Source organism: Xyrauchen texanus, chromosome 37 (genome assembly GCF_025860055.1).
Source record: "Xyrauchen texanus isolate HMW12.3.18 chromosome 37, RBS_HiC_50CHRs, whole genome shotgun sequence".
In the NCBI taxonomy this organism is placed as follows: domain Eukaryota; kingdom Metazoa; phylum Chordata; class Actinopteri; order Cypriniformes; family Catostomidae; genus Xyrauchen; species Xyrauchen texanus.
In genome coordinates this window covers 12,689,398-12,709,398 of record NC_068312.1, presented here as the reverse complement: position 1 = coordinate 12,709,398, position 20,001 = coordinate 12,689,398, and the positions used below count along the sequence as shown (strand labels likewise).

Here is a 20,001-nt window from a genome sequence, read left to right as displayed (position 1 = left end):
TATGCTGCTTATATGTGCTTTTTGGACCTACAAATTTCTGGTCACCATTCTATGGAACTACAGAGCTTAAAAAAGTTAGTTTGAGTTCTGCAGAAAAAAGAAAGTCATACATATAAGTTACATTTTTGAGTGAACTATTCTTTTAAGGTAAAAATGGCAGGATTCAACATTTCACAGTTAAGGTTTATCAATAACATATCATGTATTACAGTTTTTCTCAATCGCTTTGGTTCAATTCTCGAATGAGAGTTGTTGTTTTTTAAAATCTCTGAACAATTCGTTTCCTGTTCACACCAGATTAGAATTTCTTATTCATTTAAGCAAATTGCAAGTGTTTTGGCACATGTGCAAAATAGAAAGTATAATTGGCTACAATGTGCACAATAACTTAATACACATGGCTTGAAGATCAAAACTGATGAGTTGATTTTCAGTTAAATTGTCATATTCTTCACAACTTCTAAATATGTGAGCCATCACATGCAAAATGATCCATTCAATTATCAAAGTCTGTCATGTATGTCATACATGAACAGGATATACAAGTCATACATGTATATCCCATAAATATCTATGACATGGACTGTTTTTTCATTGTTGCGTTTTTTTTGTTTGTTTTTTTTTTGTTGCATGGATGTCATTTTGTGGCAATTTCCTGTTCGCTCTATATGACTTTACATGTAAGAAATTAGTAAAAATGGACAAGCAAATGTGAATTTTCTGTTTACATGTAACACATTGTTAATTTACATTATACATACAAGTGTGCATATTCCTTTCCTGTGTACTACAGTTTTGTACAGTGTTGAACTTTCCCAGTAAACTTTTTCCTACGTTGAAATCGGTATTTAAAAGCTCAGCATGATACACAACAGCATTCAGCTAGACATAACTGAGATTCTTGTATAAGCAGTCAGTGACAACAAGTAGAACAAAAATTACATTTGTATATAGCAAACATTTCCAGGGTTGACTGCCATGGTGAAAAAACTTCTAAACATTTTCATCAGTACGGCTGACACGATGACAAAACATTTTTCATTTTTGTGGCAATGGCCAATTTACTAACACAATAACAAGGTTTTGAATTACATGTTTTGGGTGAGTTTCTGCATTTTGCAGATATTCAATAGAGTTGTGATGTCCCATAAAACAGTTGTGACAATTGCACTTACAGTTTAGAGAATGTTAAAATGACCCAAAGCAATTGAGAAAAACTAATATCAAGATTTCAGTTTTTAGGAAGCAGAAAAAACTGTAATGTTTTGTGTTAACTGGCTCTTTAAAAAATGATTTGTTAAACACATTTTATTAATATCAAACTTCAATTTGAACAGGAGTTGTAAAATGTTTCTTTCAAATTTTATTTGAAAATCCTGTTTTAGATCATACACACAATAGATGGCGCCATAAGCGTAGAAGCAACACACAAAACTCATTGTAATATTCTTTATCTTGCACTTGGTTTACTCAGATGTGAAGTCTGACAAATTATGTTGTGTGTAAACCGGTTATTAATTTATGTTTGGTTGAAATAATTTATTAAAGCCTTCGCCCAAAATGATCCATAACATCTGCCATTCCCTTTGTCCATAACTTCCTGCTCTTTTAACCTGGAAATCGAAATAATTAAATTCAATAACGTTTGAAGCATATCCGGAGGATATAACAGATGAGTCACAGGCGATCTTGCTCAGTTTTTGACAAAGACAAGAAATGACTGGAAACATATTCTATACTGTATAAATGCTGGTGTTTTGCTGTTTGTAAAATCTGATTACTCTGTTACATATTATTATTAGTGCTCAGTTCTACCATTCATTCACAAGCAATAATGTATTGACATACTCAAATTAAAACAGTCAAATCAAGTTGACAAGAAGCCTGTTTATTTTATTACAACTCACTGGTATGATATAAGACATGTAAACAACACTCTGCAAGCATATGTGAGAAAACGTAACATTCCCAAAACCACTAACCATACATGTACACTAAAATGTGATCAGTTAAGGATGGGAAAGTTGCAATAGTAATCATTTTAAACCTTTTGCACTTTTGAAGCAGGGCTGCTGGTTGGGCTTGATGATTAATCGTCAATGTCCTTATATCACTCTGTGTCCTCTTCACTATCATCACTCAGTGGGAATTCTCTGTACCCATGTTGTGTATTGTAGCTCTTCACATGCATTGGACATTCTTGATTAATAATAGCCTGGAGATACATTATGAAACATTCAGAAAATGTAATGAAAATGTCAAAGGCATTTTTATTCATGAAGACATGCATTCAAAGCCAAATGCGAGAGTCTCACCATCTTCTCCTCCCGAACAGCAGGATTTCTGAGGAAGAGGCAAAAGGGCGCATACAGGATGTTGATAATGCCGATGATCACCATGAGATTGGGGAAGCCAATTGCTTGTACTATGGCCCCTCCAGTAGATGGACCTGCATTGTGAAAATACCAGGAAGGAATCATCATTATGGATCTTCTGGAGAAAAGTGCCTCTGTTATGGAGCTAAAGCAAACATTCATGTGATCAATGTAAAGGTTGGCATTAGTGTATAACTGTTTGGAGGTGAAATTACCAACAGCAAACCCCATGCATAGTGCCACATCAGCAATAGCGTACACACTTCCATAGACAGAGGCATGTCGGATATCCACAAGATAACCCATTATAGCCATCATCGAAGAATCAACCATTCCTACAGATGCACATGGATTAAAGTTTAATATAATGTTATATGTATTATAAAATGTATATTATTTGTTTTTTAACTATGATAATTAAACCATATTCACCAATAGCAAATCCCAACCCTCCATTAGGAACAATGAGTCCATAGATGTCTTTGGCAAAGGGAACCTATGACAATCACATACATTCATCACAGTCACCATTGCCTATTATACATGTAGTAGTTTTGTACACATTATAGCTGGTTCAAGCACAACAGCCATGTCCTGCTGAAGTACAACATTTGCATCCATCAGGGTTTGATGAGAGTATGTGATACTCACACAGAGAAGACTGACGCCAACTATAAGCATGCCAATCATGGAGCATAACCACCTAATAAAAGACATATCTGTGATGCAGATTTTTATCTGTAAGCACAGTTTTCATAAATATTTTCTGACCTCACTGTTGTGTAATTACATGTATTAACTGCGTATGTTTACCCTTGGGTTTGAGACATGCAAGAAAAAGGCTTTACCTTCCCATTTTGTTGGCCAGTACTCCAAAGAGATTGGTCCCAATGAGGTAAGACACACTGGCTGGTAGGAAAGCCATACCTGTAATATCAGCTCACTTATCAGAGGCCATGACAAACTCATCCAGCAGAGACACATATACAGAGCTCAGAAAAAAATAAAACACAGAACAACAGAATATTCTATAGGATTATGGAGTAAGGTGGAGTAATAGCATCAGAAACATCAGGACACCCTCAGCAGTCATTTTCAACTTATCAGTAGGCCTACGTCACAGCAGTTTATTCGTCTACATAAAAAAATCACAAGTCTTCTTGCCTTTTTTCACTTTGTTCCCCTAGCACAGAAAAGTCTGATACTAGAGGTGCGACAACCATATACGCAATGTATGCAATGCATTGGGGTCGCATATTAAGGGGGGCGCCGACAGTACACTAAGGAAGGTGAAAATGAACCCCAACCTCCAGAAGTCGAAAAGAAATGGGGCATACATTGTATTCATCCTTGATAATGGGTAGTTGCGCCCCATCTGAGAGCACTTGTAAAATGTTTCTATTTTGCATTTTCTTGCAGTTTAAGCTCTGATCTATAGTGCAGAATATTAAATATTTCTTTTTCAGATAACTTTGTTTTTATTCTTCAAAACCCTGAAATTGTTTTGCTGGTTTAATCTCTTAAACTCTGGGATAGGTGTGGCCAGAAGCGTGCGATATGTTTATGCTTAAATTGTAAAAGTCCCTGAACATATAAACCACTCCATGTGTGTTATCTTAGAATCTGACCCTTTAAGAGAATACCATCACATTTGCATTTATATTACATAATCTAGCAAAATCAATTCTGAAATCATACGCATCACAAATGTGCGCCACCTTGTGGTGACGATATAGAACTATGTATGTGAATATAAACGTTTTTCACATAGCACTAAAATAGACAAGTCATATATTGAATGAAAGCTCCTGTTTTTTGGAATATGACTGTTCAGTCATTTGTTGTCCTCTTAAAACAGTTCAAATGATTATCAAAAGAATCACAAAGTGAAATATGATATTAGAAAGACAGAGCGGACAAACATATCATGTCTGCCCCATCACTACTTCGAAGAACCAAGTAGCCACAAAAACTAATTAAAAAATTAAAAAAATAAAATAATTTTATTTAGCAGATTTCAATGTGGTCTCGGACATTAGTGCCCCACTATACCTTGTGGTTTTAAAGTAAAATCAATAAAAGAAACAAATAGGAATTAAAGAAATGTTGAGGCCTAAAACAAATGGGAAGTGGAGTTATTTCAATCACATTTTAAAGACTTGCATCACTGTTACAGCAATGCAATAACATGCAATGAATTAAATGTAAATGGAATAATATGGAAGATTGAGTATCTTACCAAGTTGCCATTTTGGTGAGCACATTGTTTGCATCATCCAGATGGGAAGAGTGGGCTCTAAAATAGCTACTCCCATGTTTGCAAAGCACAACGACCCTGTAATTATATACAGGAACCATAATCTTACTCATCATTCACTCAACCCAGCTCCTCTTCCGCTTCATTTACAAATCGGTTTAGCTGTTCACATCCTAAAACATACAGCCGTCATTTTACGGAGCCATACATTTAATTACAGGTACAGAACTACAGCTGAAGGTTTAACTGTAAACATGGACAGTATATGAGGATAGATTTGCTTGTATTAGCTAAGCATACAGATACATCCTTTTTGAGCTGGACCAGACAGTGAAGGAAAAGCAGCCAACAAGTGCCTGATAAACAGTGCATAGAAACTCTTTCAACACAGTTTATAAAACATCACAGATGGCACCTCATGAAGTTGTTTTCGAGAGAATGGGCAGAGCGTGCAGAGCTGTCTCTAAACAAAGGGTGGCTACTTTGATGAAGCTAATATAGTCAGTAATTAATTCCCATACTTTCATTTGATTAATTTCAGTGTTGATCATTATTATTACTGTTTGATGACTACTATGAGGAAAACAGTAAAAATATAGAATGAGTAGGTATGTCTAAACGTTTGTGTAATGGTGTACACACAAATACACACACACCTGCACTAATGAGTATGTATGGATCCTTCAGCAGGGTGAGCAACGGAGTTCCTTCCACACTCTGAAGAGAAAGCACATAAGAATCACAGATAGGTGTATCTCAAACTTTCAGAACTCGCATTTTAATAAACTCTAGTGTGTATAAAGGGACTCACCCCTGGACATTTTTTTGAGGGCTGAAGAATACAGAGCTGCAGGGCTGCATTGAAAAATCATATGCATTGTAATATCTTAAATAAGTGTAACAGATCATACAAATACAATGTATGATGTGGCAATATCATAAAAAAAGAGTACTTTTACTAATACCTTACCTCCATCAAATACAGCGAGGAAAGCAAGGATGAGGAATGGAGAACTTTTACCCACAAACTCATACATAACACTGCCAAAAGGTGCTCCAACTGCAAAGTGAATGTTTTTTCAATGTTAATTATGTCAATGTAATTACATTTTTTACTTTAATTTACTGTGTTACCTTATAAGTATTGGCCATTTTGAATTGTTGCATATTTAACAATACTTTACATTGCAGTTTAATGCACATTAGATGGCAACACAATGACACAAGGGGAACTCACTGAGCACTCCCATGGCAAGTCCTCCTAATGCTATTCCCATAGCAATTCCTCTCTCATTGTCATCCGTGTACACACTTGCTAGCATTCCCAGACCTACAGAAGAACATGCAACATTAGAACATTCTTTCAAACTTGTACACATCATAATTTACCTATTGCTTCAAGCATGCTACAAATACACCCTTATACCTGCCACAGAGGAAAAGGAAGATCCAATCCCCTGCAATGAGCGGGCAAAAAACAGCAAGGCGTATGTTCCTGAGAAAGCAAACACTGCAGAGAAGCCAGACAAAGTCAGAGGCTACCTGATTTAATTTGCAATTTGTACTTGGAACAAGAGCAAGCTATAAAACGTAAGCATTGGCAAGTTAAACCATATAATACACACACATGTCATCAAACACACAGATATGGAAAATCTCATTCAGCGTATCTTAGTAGTGTGATATTACATCTTTACAAGTGCACTAGATCATTGGTTCTTAACTGGTGGGTCAGAGGTCTGTACTGGAGGTCATAGACAGCAGGCAAAAAACAATGCTAAATGCAAATAATAAAAACTAACCATACAATTATTGTCAACATCAAAGGCATTGTGTTGAATCAAACTACAAGAAACTAATGTGGGAAAATGGCTAATATTAATATAACATGTGTCCTTGTGTTTGTTCCATGTGTTGGGCTGGTAAATCACACTTCTGTTGTTGTTTAATGCATTTACAAACGTTAACAAAAGTTAGTTTTTCTATTCAGCCTTTGTAATTTTATATTATGTAGATATATTAATGCTGAGTTCGGGGTAAAATTAATACATTTCAATATTTGATTTTAAGGACATTTTTGTAAATTTTTGTATGATAAAAAGTTTTGGTACTGTGTTGGGTTGCCACTTGATGTCCAATATAAAATCTTGGTTTTGGAAACAAACCCAGTACAGGACCACTGCTGAATAAGTCTCTGTGCCAACTATCAATGAATTGTACTTCATTTCACACAGGTTTTTTTCCCACATCATATAACATGACTTACTTATTGTGGAGACAAACATGATGGCAAACCCAGCAAACATTGGTATGTGATATCCAATCCTTTAAAAAAGACAAGTGACAGACATTGTTTCCTGAACAAATACAAAGCACTGATACATATGTTTATTCAGTCCTCTATTTTCACAGACTTTACCAAAAAAGCAGCCATTTAGACGATACGATCAAAGCAATGTAAACAGTGTTGGGTGAGTAAAACATATTCCAATACAGATTTCAGATTTCCATTCTAAATTGTAATCAGATTCCTTTACTTTTAAGTTACTTTCAAAGGGGGGTTCGGTTTTGTACTCAACAAATTCAAACTAATCACTGCAATCTCCTCCTTATTGAAAGTTGTTAACTGTAATCTGATTACAACCCAGCTAACAAATGTATGTGCTCAAAACATTTTGCAAACCTGTATGTACTTTGTGGTCGTGAGAACATGAATGTCCGGTTTTCTAAACGTTAGTATAACGTTAATGAAATATTAGCATAACATTGCTGAAAACATTATTTGATGGCAACATAATTTTTTTTTTATGAAAAACAAAAAAAACATTGTGAGAACATTTATCAAATACAAATAAAATGTTACATTAAAGTTATTTGAACAAAGTTTGTTTTTAACCTTAACTTAAGTTGTTGGAATGTTGCCTGTTAAGCAGAGCCACACAATTTTTCTGGCAAGTAGATGAGAGAAGACGTGCACATTAGCGTCTGCCAATGGGAGGTCATTCATTTCTTAATCGTTGGGACTCCCTGCTGAGTTAAAGGCTTTAAAATCAGGCTTGTTTGAGACAAAAAACACTCTTGTGTTCTCATCAAGTGACCGATGAGCTTCTTCTTTTACAGAAGAACTGACAAGACATCAAGCTGATCTGAACATTTTCATCTGTGATAGCACTCAGCTGCATATCATCACAAACACTGTTTGTAATCCATAGTGATTCTGTCACCAAACATCTTCCCTGTGATTTTCTCCTACACTAAAATGACATCAGAAATCAGATGCACAACTGTATTTTTATTGAACATAATTACTTTACTCACTGAAAGGTGCATGTGGACATTTGCATTCTACGGCAAGCCTTGAGGGGATAAATACGCAATCATGTACTTTCACAAGGTAAAGATATTCCATAATTCGCTTCTTAAATCGTTCTTATACAATTGTATATGCTCACGCAGTACTCTGTTGTTCTTTCAGCGAGCTGCAAGTGACAGAATATCAGAGACTTGAGGCGAGTTGGTATGTCTCACCCTTCCACCATTCCTAATTGGCAAATGTTTTAGCTCTGACTAAAGAGAGCGAGATTTTAGCAAAACAGTCAGCAAGTGTGGCACCCTCTGCCAAAATCTAGTTGTTGGGAGTCTGTTAGTGTGATGCCGCTTTAGGTGGGAAGAATTTGAAATGAAATCAGTTACACTACTTTTTTAATTAAAGCAATTAAATCACAGTAACTGATTACTATGTTAACATCTGCATTACACCCAACACTGCCAGTACGAAATGACCATGTATGTACCTGTTAGTCAGTGGGCCCACAAAAGGGTTGACCATAAGCTGCACCAGGGCTTTGGAGGCAAACAGCAGCCCCACCCTCACATTTTCTTCTGCCAAAAACTCACTGTCCTCTTTGCACTCATCTTTTTCAGCAGAGCTATTGTTGACCACAGACCCTCCATCAGTGATGGGTGCAGCAGAGGAGAGGGAAAGGTTGCTTTTCGTGACTGTGATGGTGTAGCTGGTGTTGTCATATAGAGAGAGGATGGAGGAGTTGGTGGGCTGGGCAGAGGATGTGGGAGACTCAGACGAGGTGAAAGACAAGCGGTCTTGTGTCTGGTGCTCTAAGGCATACAGGAAGGTTGGGATGATGGGAACTGGGGAGAATGAGAGGTGACGTGAGGATTGGATGAGGAAGATTTAGTACCTGCATCAGGCTTTCTGAGTGCATGTTGGTGTGTGTGTGTGATGTGTGTGTGTGTGTGTGTGTGTGTGTGTGTGTGTGTGTGTGTGTGTGTGTGTGTGTGTGTGTGTGTGTGTGTGTGAGTGATAGGTCTGCTCTTGTGCAACACAGGTTAGGGTAGATGCAAGCAGGTAAATGTCATGGGCTCGTTGAGAGCAGATTCAGTTGTCAAGCTTAAAAGGAAAGTTTACCCAAAAAAGAATAAAAATGTATTTACTCACTCTCATGTTGTTCGTAACCCCTATGACTTTCTTTCTTCAGTGGATCACAGATGGAGATGTAAAGCAGAATGACAGCCTCAGTCACCATTCACTTTCATTGTATGGTAAAAAGATACAGTAAAAGTGTTTGTCATTCTGTCGAACATATACTTTTGTGTTACATTTAAGACAGAATGTCATACGGGTTTGAAACAACATGAGGATCTGTAAATAATTACAAGATATACATTTTTGGGTGAACCATCCCTTGAACATTTTTGGTCTCATCCACCATGCATTCATTCTGCTTTACCTTGACACGTCTCTAATGTTTTTGTTATGCTTTTGTCTGTAAAGAATGGATTTAAAAATATACCAATGAGACACTACATGACTAAAAGTATGTTGACACCCCTTCTACATAGTTTGGCTGTTTTAGCTAATCCAATTGTTAACAGGTGCATAAAATCAAGAATATCACCATGCAATCTCCTTTGACAGACATTTAATGTAGAATGTGCCATATCAACTCCTTGATCATAACAAAAAGCCCCTTTGAGCACAAAGTGTGATCTGTGTAGAAATCGTGGAAATTTACAAATACATTATAAATAATTGAAATATAGTTATTACAACATGATTAAAAAGGGCAACTTTTATGCAGTACTTGCCAAAAAGTAAAAGATTTTCGGCTAGGAGCTCGTTCATCTAGGCCTGCCATATCTCAAGGATATCCTGTATAAGCGGCTGCTTCGTCCACTCCAGCGACAATTCATTTGGCATCCTTCCACCTCCCTATCTCCACATTTCTATGTATCAACTTTTAATTAAGGTACATTTTTATAGGATACTAATGTTAAATAAGTGTTATTAAGCATTTATAACCAGGTATAATGGCTCACTCACTATATAACTTATTGCATAAGTCATAATTAAGTGTATAAGTCGTTAAAGAACCCCTTTATAAACCCTTAACATAGGGGACATTCATGTAAAGTGTTCCAGAAATCATAAAGAACTTGACTAGCCAGCACAATGTCCAAATTTTGAACGCCACTGAACACCATGGGATGAAGTGTAAAGGTGCGGTTCAGACCAAACACATTTTTGAAATTGAATGTTCAACAAGTATATGTGTGTGATGTTCAGGTCCATGTGCTTATTAGCTATGTATATTTCAACCGGGCCTTTTATTATTGGAAAAAGAGTGGACATGTAGTTAGGTATTATCATTTCTTCATCATGTCTGTTTACTTACCTACAACTGTTAGCAGCATGTTATCCAGCAACAGGGCCACACACACAACTACAAGCACCAGACGTGGAGAGCCCCTATTCTCTCTGAACCAATCCACAGGGTTCAGCATAGCCATGATCCAACTCTGTCAGTGAACACACAACTACTGGTCAAATCAGCAGTTCAGCAAAACATTTGTTGCATGGTTGACATTGCACGTCTAGCAGTGACAGCAGAGTTCTGCAATGTGACATGCTATATGCATTAACAAGATCACCTATATGCACTCAAAGCGACTTCAAGGGAATCAAACCCATTATCTTAGCATTGTTAGCGCCATGTCCTGCAAGTAGGAACTTCAACTGCAACTATTTTAAACAGTATTTTTTTATTCTTGTATGATTATTATGCATGCAGTTTTTCAGTGGCATGCCATAACTGAGAGTCTACACTGAATATTTGTGCATTCAAATTTCATTTGTGGCAAGACAATGTAAGTGAACTGCAAAAAGGTGAACAACTTGAAAAAAGGTGAAATGGTGATCAATAATAAAACTTCACACTGAATTTTGTACAATGCTGATGAGCTAAATCACTCACTCTTCACTCCAGTTCCAATAAAAAAAAGGCACTGACAGAACTTTGACAGAGAGCTTTCGACTAAATGTTACCCTGTATCGCTGTGCTTATCGAGAAGATTCTTAAACATCTTAGGGAGTTTTACATTGCCACTGTTGCTACTTGCTCTCTGCGGACTATGTAAGGCACTATTCTTTCTAACCCTGTTTTAGAACAATAGGTAACAGAATAATAAGTAGAGCTACACAAATAAATGGAACTGAATTGGAAAAGATTGTCGAATTGGAAACATCTAAGTGAAATGACTGGCTCAAAGTCACTCAACAAGGATGAGGAGTTATTGCTTCTGTACTCAGGTCCATACAGTCTTCTCTGACGTGTAAAAGAGCTTGAGAACAGGTTTGTTCTAGATGGGCAGAAATGATGTGCTGTGTTATTGAATTTCAACCACATGATTACAGCTGCTGTAGGGCACTGCAGTTGCAGTGTTTCAGAACGGCTCTTTAATCTTTGGCTATCAATCTCTTTTTTCCAGTTTTATCAAAAAAGGCATTTGGCAATATTATTTCTTAATTTTCTTGTTTAATGAGGACTTAAATATGCTTCTTTCATATGATACCTAATGCAGCTAACCCTCTATGTATGTGTGTTTCCCAAAGGACAGATGATAGGAGAGATTAAGGGCGGCTGAAAGGTGTTCTGCTTCCTAAACAATCTGATACTGATTGTGTTATTAATATTTCCACTCTAGTCCTGTTCGTGTCGCAGGTCTAAGCACGTACACCCACATACACATGGAGTATGTCAATAAGAACTGATCCCCAAGTCAACACCTGAGTCAATACTTGTTAACAGAGCATAGACCATGCTTGCAACGTTAGTTATACCTCCCTGTCCTGTTATCGAGTTATCACTCTGCGAAAACATTTCCAACACATGACCATTGTGTTACACAAATGTGTGCCCAAACTTTCATCACTTTTGAAAGAGGGAGTATTCTGTGTGGTTTATGTACAGTATGAAATGCAAAATTATGGTTGATCACTACACATTTTCAAAACCTCTCTTTAAGATTAATTTGGGGATTAAATTAATATAACTTTAGTCAAATATGAAATTCATAAAAGAAGACTTTTAATCAAGAGTATAAATATAATTATGTCTAAAATACATAATCCATAATAAGTCTGTTGCTCAAGGCATTGTTTAAAGGTTAATAACATTATCATACAATGCATCATACAATGTATTAAATACATTCTCTTCACTTTATATCCCCTTATATGACTTATAAATGTATAGGTGAAATATCCAAATCATTCATCGTGAAATAAGAGCTGCATTTTAAAGTTGTCGAGAGACTGAACCAAATTAGTCTTACCTTTTAATGCATTGTCGTCTTCAGTGTATGAGTGTATGTCCAGTGCAGGTGTGGTAGATGCTTTGTCCACTGATTTCTGCATGAGATTTGTTGATGGGTCTTTTGGAGGAAATATACACACATGTACGCACACACATAAACACTACGTCACAGGGAGAGTAATTGTGTGCATCTGCTGCTCTTTATTGGGTAGGTGAATGACCTGCAGGCTTCTTTTCATCACAGTGAGCCTTTATCTGTGATCTCTCATCCTGCCTAAATACACAAAATCAGCAGCCGGCAGCTACTTTTCACTAGTTTCTATATGCTTTACAAATAGCTGTCTGTGAATACTGGTCAATGATAATCAGGTTTATAACCGCTGCATGCATTGATGACAAAATAATTACAATATGAAACACATGTTCAGTTGTAATTGTTGATTTCTGACGATTGTTGCTGCACTAAATTCTTATCAAATTAATAATATAAAAGGTCTATTTGTATTTTAAAAGTAATTGAGTTTGTGCAGTATGTATTTCTGTTTAAGATACATTTTAACCTTTGGAATCTCATGGTGGGAGTATAATTCTTATTTTAGCCTGTGTCAGATTTATTTTACATGTAATGTTCATCTATTTAGTGAACATCTATGGAAAATGTTAAACGACTGAACTTTCACATTTAGCCTCTGCCATCTGGTAATTCAAACATCCCAGCTCACAAACACACATACACACTCAATTACACTCGCACAAATATTATAAACATATTCTGTACATTAGGCTTTCTGGTGTAAAATTAAATATGACAATACAACAAAATCAAGACTCTTTTGAAATATCAGCTTGAAGAGTGTACACACACAAACGTGCGCACCTGCAAAAGGGTTGGAGCCTGGTGCTCTGTCTATCTGAACATGGCTGGCTTTTGTAAATGAGCCTGAGGGTTTAAAGACTAGTGGGTGATCTTCCATCACCTGCCTTATGCTCAGCCTCCTCTCTGTTTCTCTCAAATACGCACACACATACATTCAAAGCATATACAGAACCTGATATGATAGGACTACATACATTTTGACAGGACATTGTGAGCAAATACAAGATATTTTTGTTATGGGAGGCTTACAACTCTTTGGCTGAACTTGATTCAATCACGGACAGTGGATCCACATGTTTGAAATGAGTTTTCTTAAATTAAAATTACCATGTAATCTAATCTTTTTTTTTTTCATTTAGTAGATGCTTTTATACAAAATATTCATCAAGTAAACCCAACAACACTTGACATGTCAAAATAAATCTTTTAGCGACATGCTAGTAAGTGGCAGTAAATGTTAGCATGCTAAACACATTCTGGTGGGAAGCATTACGATTTCAACTTAAGGCCCTAAACCTGATTCATGTAGCACTCCATACTTTAGCTTGATCTGACAATTCCTCATTTAGACATACAAAGTGGAAGCGGTCGGCTACATAGGACCTAAACCATGCTAATGCCTGTCCACAAATGCCAAAATAATTCCCAAGCCTATTTAAGAGTATATCATGATCTATTGTGTCAATCAGTTCAGTTAACTAAACTAAAAATATTCACGATTTACCAATGCAAATGGATTAAGTAAAGTTGACAAGATGCTTTTTTTCAAATGAATTGGTTACATAATTTTTTTCAGTAATATGACCATGGGAGGGTGAAGTAAAACTGACAATAGTGGAAGTTCTTTTTGTTTTATTTTACTATGATAACAGTAGACTTATAAGTATTTCTAAAAGCTTTCAGAAACCGAAATACAGACAGACTGACATACAAATAGATTCACAGCCATAATAAAGACATAGAGGGTTCAATCCAGTCTCATGTTTTCAATGCGACAGTGTAGGAGGGTTTCTGTCATATCACCTGTCATTATTTTCCCTGATTGGCTTACTGCATGACGAAAGTTGTCCTGAACATGTCCAAATGTATATTGATATTATCTACCTCCATGCCTGGTGAGAAACATGGATTTTGAGGTTTCCCCCCCTAAGCCAAGGTTCAAGGTGTTGATAATCACCTGTTCCGTTCCAGGAAGCACCTTACCTCCGAGTCTACTGATGTGGTTAAATGATTACTGCCATTTAAAGAATGTAATGTTTTTCATCATAACAACTTTCAAAGGTGTTACATGTGTAAAGGGTCTATGTGGATCTACGAGCCTTGAAAGATACATCCAAGCTTTCATGTCTGTTTTGCATGTGGGCCATAATTTGCCTTAATTACTACTGTAATGCACATCACACTTCCTACATAAACTGAGTCTATAAACATAAATGAAATAGTCAGAAAGTAACCACAAATGAAAGACCCTTTTTTTTTTTTTTTTTTTTTTTATTTAATTAGGCTAACTGCAGTAGGACCATTAAAAACAGGGGCAGATTGCGCTTTCACACAGGAGCTCATCCTCTTGCTGTTGTGTACAACGTCACTGCAGTCAGTAGAGTTTGGATACAACAATGCAGGTAGCTTTCGTCATATTTTTGCTGTCTGTTATTTCTGATGTACAGTGCCTGGATTCCAACATTATCCAGTCCTCCAGAGAAATAACAAACTCTCAAGAGGTAAGAATATACATTCTTAAACCCTTAAATAGCCTATAAACAATGTTCTTTGATATTTGCCTTCATATATTTATGCTTGACTGATCTCATACAATAAACAATGACCCAGATCCTTTATTACCCTCATGTTCTCATGACAGTCAGACTGTTTTTAATGCAAAATTAGAACACTCCTCTCCTCTCACGTGTGTGCCTTTAATTTACAAATACTTTCTCTTTAATAATTCATACTTGTATTAAAGTTATGTCTGTTTGGAAAATGTTGACATGAGCTCTACAATCTCTTTCAGTCTGTATTGCATTTACTGAGTGACACCACTGCGAATTCCCATAATTCTGTTAGACGAACTTCTGTTATTGTGGGAATCAGTGAATCTTTACCGGGACAAGACTGCACCATTTCACAGGTTAGTAAGATATTCCTAAATATTTGGCTCAAAATCTATTGATAATACCGTATGCCTCAACTGGTACCTTAATATCTTTTTCTTAGTATCCTTCTACTTATCATGCCAATTTTCATTCAGCATATTCAAGCACACTAATGGACTTTTAAGAAATGAATTAAACAAAACTATTTGTGATGATTGATCTTTCACAAGGCAAATGAATGCAAAGGCTCCAAGAAGAAACAGCGCAGTGCTGGTAAAACAAGGATTCAGTCGGATGGGCGAGGAACGCCAAAAGGTGAGGAGAGGGTGAAAAGAATGATGTACTTAGATTGCAACATTTGAAGTCTTGTTTGGGCCCTTTAGCCATTTCAAATAATAGAATATTAATAATATGCCTTCTGTTGCCAAGTCTAGACAGACATATGGAAAACATTAACAACGTGTGCTCTCTGTGTACATCATCTGTATTTGACTCTTTTTATTTGCTAAATGTTGCTAAACAGGGGGATGCAGTCAACAACAATATATCTATTTAAGTACACAATAATGTAAAAAAAAGGAGCTAACAATTTCCGCAAGTAGGCGGCATTGACAATATTGCTGATTTATTTATTGAATATGCCTAAATTATTTAAATAATATAAAACCACATTTTAGATTCCATCACCTTGACATGACAACTGAAATTCAAACTGGACATCCTAGCATTAGTTACAGCCAGTATTGTGTGCCGTCTAATTACAAAGTAATTACTGTAATTTGATTACTTTTTAAGTACAAAAAGTATTACAGTTTAAATTCTTGTAATGAGATTACAGTTACTGACTTTCAATTAAGTTACTTTTATTTACTTTACTTGGGTTCCAATATTTCATATGTAGAATACATTTATAACAGGAATTGTGTTAAATATATACATCTGTGTTTTGTGACAGCTAAGGGAGTGTATCCCCTAACGAGTCAATAAACAATGAGGAAACAGACATTATTATTAATTTGTTGAATGAAAAACACAAAAGCTATTCTGTGAAGAGTTTTAGAAAATACCTCAAAAGCAGAGCTGGGTAGATTACTTCTGAATTGCATCTGATAGCCCCCTGATTACAAATTCCATGACTAAAATTGAAGTTAGTAACATAATCTCTTGGATTACAGTAAAATGATCTAATCTGATTGCGTTTGGAATACTTTTAATCTAATTCTTATTTATTTGATGTCATATGCATTTGAGTAGAATAACATATAGCCTACGATTTTCACATGATGTTATTTAAATGCATTAAAGAAAACTAACTTAATGATCACAATATGAGAATTTATATAATTTTTTTGTGTGTTCACTCGCTATTTATCTGTGTCTGAGTGAAATAAAAAAGGCACTTAATGTTCTTATTGTGGCAACTTTGGCATTACAAACGTATTATATGTGTAGTAACAGATCCGACCAGTTATATTTTCTAAACATTTATCTCACTCTCACACACACACAAAAGTCTCAAATGTTGTCACAAAAGTGCGTTCATGTAATTTTTTTAAGGACAGTACAAGAGCACTTTGCCAAATTACAACTCATTTTATCGCTCAAATGAAATTAGTTTGGGATTTTTGTGTGGATTACAGCTTCATCTTCAGTGTAATTATGGCTGGTGGCTATCAAGTCTGTGCGTGCAATTCCACACTACCCAAAAGTACAGTAATTAGTAGGATACAACCGGGCTAAACCGTACCATGGGGTAAAAGGCTCCTTTGATATTATTTTCTCCCAAAACACTAAAACAAACAGAAAAAACTGGCAACAAAAACTACCAGAGCACTTTCCTTTTTTTCTTTTTATCCCCTTTTCTCCCAATTTGGAATGGCCAATTCCCACAACTTAGTAGGTCCTCATGGTGGCAGTTACTCACCTCAATCCAGGTGGCAGAGGACAAGTCTCAGTTGCCTCCACTTCTGAGACCGTCAATCTGCGCATCTTATCATGTGGCTCGCTGTGCAAGACACCGCGGAGACTCACAGCATGTGGAGACTCATGCTACTCTCCGTGATCCATGCTCAACTTAACACACACCCCATTGAGAGCGAGAACCACTAATTATGACCACGAGGATGGTACCCCATGTAACTCTACCCTCACTAGCAACCGGTTTAATTTGTTTAGGAGTCACTCAGCACACCCTGGATTCAAACTCACAAATCCAGGGGTGGTAGACAGCATCAATACTTGCTGGGCTACCCAGACCCTCCACCACAGCACTTTCCTTATTTTGCGTTTGTCACTATATACACTGGAAAATGTTCCTGATCCATGAGATCTTTGTGTGTAATGTCTAAAGGTTGATATTGAGGCAGTTTGATCCAATTTTTATTACTTTTTCAAATGTATGTAGCTAATGAAAATCCTAAATATCCACCTTTCTTTTGAGACTAAATACTTATTTATCATTTTCAGTTTTAAGGTCATGTACTTAAATGAAACGTTTTTCAATAAATGTCCAAAAGAGAAAGGATATTATGGGGGAAAAAGCACCCCTGTTGCAGGGGCTGAAGCCCTTATTAAACACATTGTTTTTCTTAATTGTGTGTGGTGGGGGGGCAATAGCTTTATTATGAAACATGTTCAAAGTGGGCTCACATTGACTCACCCAATCCTAATAGAGATTAGTTTGTTTATAGAATCCTTGAGATGTAATATAATGCCAAATCTCTTTGAAATGAGCAGGAAATGGTTTTCTGAAGTAGTTATTTTGAGTAAGCATCATCTTAATTTGTTTTAGCTTTCTGCCCAAAGTTATATTTTTATATTTATATTTTATATGTGTACTTTTTAAACACTAACTTCAACTTTACAAAACCCCGTTTTCTGGTAGCTGAATCATATTTTAAGTTTACTGCAGTGGTTCTTTTTTTGTTTCTGACCATTCTTTTTCTTTGCCTGTAGTGCCCGAGATGTCCCCGTGTGTGCGCTCGCGTGACTGCGAGGAGGGTCTGTGCTGCGCTCTGTACTTGACTGGGAGGAGATGTCAGCGCGTTCCCGCGCTGGGCGAGGTCTGCTTGTTGCGGGGACGCGCCAAATTCCACCGAAGTCTGGACCGCTGCGACTGCGAGAAGAGCCTGTACTGCCGCCAACAACCCGATAGTCCTCGTGGACAGGGAGTGTGTTTTCAAGATCCTAGGGACAATAAGAACTGATGAAAATCTAACGTTTCTATGTGGACAGGGAAACAAAAAGTTTGGCTGTTTTGGGACAAAACGCATAAAGCCAGGAACATGTAACGTATGCCTATTCGAAGGATATGGGACGTCTTTGGTAATTTACAGCCCCAGGGAAAAAATAGCATTAGAGGTGATTTTATACATCTAAGTTATGGTATCAGAAAAATCCCTTTGAAGAGTCGGTAATTAACACAATTATCGTGAAGAAACAATTCGACAAAGTATTTTCCCAGCGCCTTTAAAGGTGCACGCAGTCATTTCTTTCCTCATTAAAAATTGCACTCCTAAAGAAACTAATAGTCATTTTTAAACATGTATAAAATCATGAGCACTCGCATGAGATGAAGACAGCAGTCATCTCAGTAACCTTAAAACAAAAAAGCTGCTTCATCCTCATGGGGCATGACTATGTTATGGTCACATGACCAATTGAAAACAACTCGCTTAAAAACTGTTCGGGACACATTATATTTTGATTGACGCTACATTGACACCACTGGGTGTCTTTATAAATCCAAGATGACAAACTAAAAGCTGGTGAGAGCACCTTTAAGTTTGAATCGAGCGACATCTGTTGGACATTTAAAATTAAATTGACTTGGCTCAATCCTGATCTTGGATGTATCCCTTGACACACCCAATTCAGTTCATGCAGCACTCTAGTAATGACGTAATGACTTGTTTGGTGCTAGATAACGGAGACGTCTACAAATAAACCTGACAGTGTTGGGTGGCCTCCAGAAGAATGAAAGAGTGGCATTAATCTCTTGTACACTCAAACATTAATATTTTTGCCAGTTTAAGATTTACGCATTTCAATTTCATTAAATACCTTTATTAAAATTAAACAATTTTTTTGGGTAAAGATGCCTCCTTTCAATTGAATTTTATGAAACAAATGTATATAGCTTTTAGTGCAAGCTCAAATCCAGATCCAGGCCATTCCAACGTATGTCAGCATTTTGACTGCAGTATTCCTCAATTTCCACATTTTAAATAATCTGGGAGTTTTTAAGTATTGCTTATTTGACAAGCATGGCAGAAGTTAATGCAATTTAGGGCCATTTACACTCATAAAACTGTCAAATATGAAAATGTTAATGTCAAAAGTTCTTTTTAACCTTGTACAAATTTAATTTGAATCATTGTTCTAGCCAAATCAACAAATAATAAAGAATATATTAATCTCTAATAAAGTGTGATGCAATTAAAACCACATGGCTCTCAGGCCAAGCAGTCTCGGTTGATCACATTACAGGTCTAAACAGGTCAACTATAAATTGGTGTCCAATGTTCATGCAGCTAAGATTACACATTTGCCAGCTTGGCAGAATCATTACCCTCAAGGCAAGGATAACATTATGCTGAGTTACACAATTGCATTGAGTATGACCTTAACTACGAAAGGACAGTTTTGAACGAACTGAAATCAAAAAGGGCCAAGTGTACTAATTTACGGAAAAATGCATTATCTAGGAGGACTTAAAACACCTAATAAGCGCATATAAAGCTTTATAAGAAAACTGGAAGGCGTGAAAATTGAAAAGGCAGTAAAA

At 36.4% G+C, this 20,001-nt stretch overlaps 1 protein-coding gene across 1 annotated transcript; it reads right to left on the bottom strand.

Annotated features, from left to right (window-relative positions):
- Positions 1-1,889: 1,889 nt before the first annotated feature.
- On the bottom strand, positions 1,890-12,335 carry LOC127631084 (chromaffin granule amine transporter). The gene is made up of 16 exons (XM_052109058.1): positions 12,265-12,335; positions 10,326-10,449; positions 8,427-8,781; positions 6,899-6,957; positions 6,059-6,142; positions 5,870-5,962; positions 5,603-5,692; positions 5,444-5,487; positions 5,289-5,349; positions 4,615-4,710; positions 3,224-3,302; positions 3,027-3,078; positions 2,808-2,871; positions 2,591-2,710; positions 2,316-2,449; positions 1,890-2,215 (listed from the first exon to the last, which is right to left on the bottom strand). Exons 2-16 carry the CDS (start codon positions 10,438-10,440, stop codon positions 2,111-2,113), a joined length of 1,551 nt encoding a protein of 516 aa, XP_051965018.1. The 5' UTR covers positions 10,441-10,449; positions 12,265-12,335; the 3' UTR covers positions 1,890-2,110.
- Positions 12,336-20,001: the final 7,666 nt, after the last annotated feature.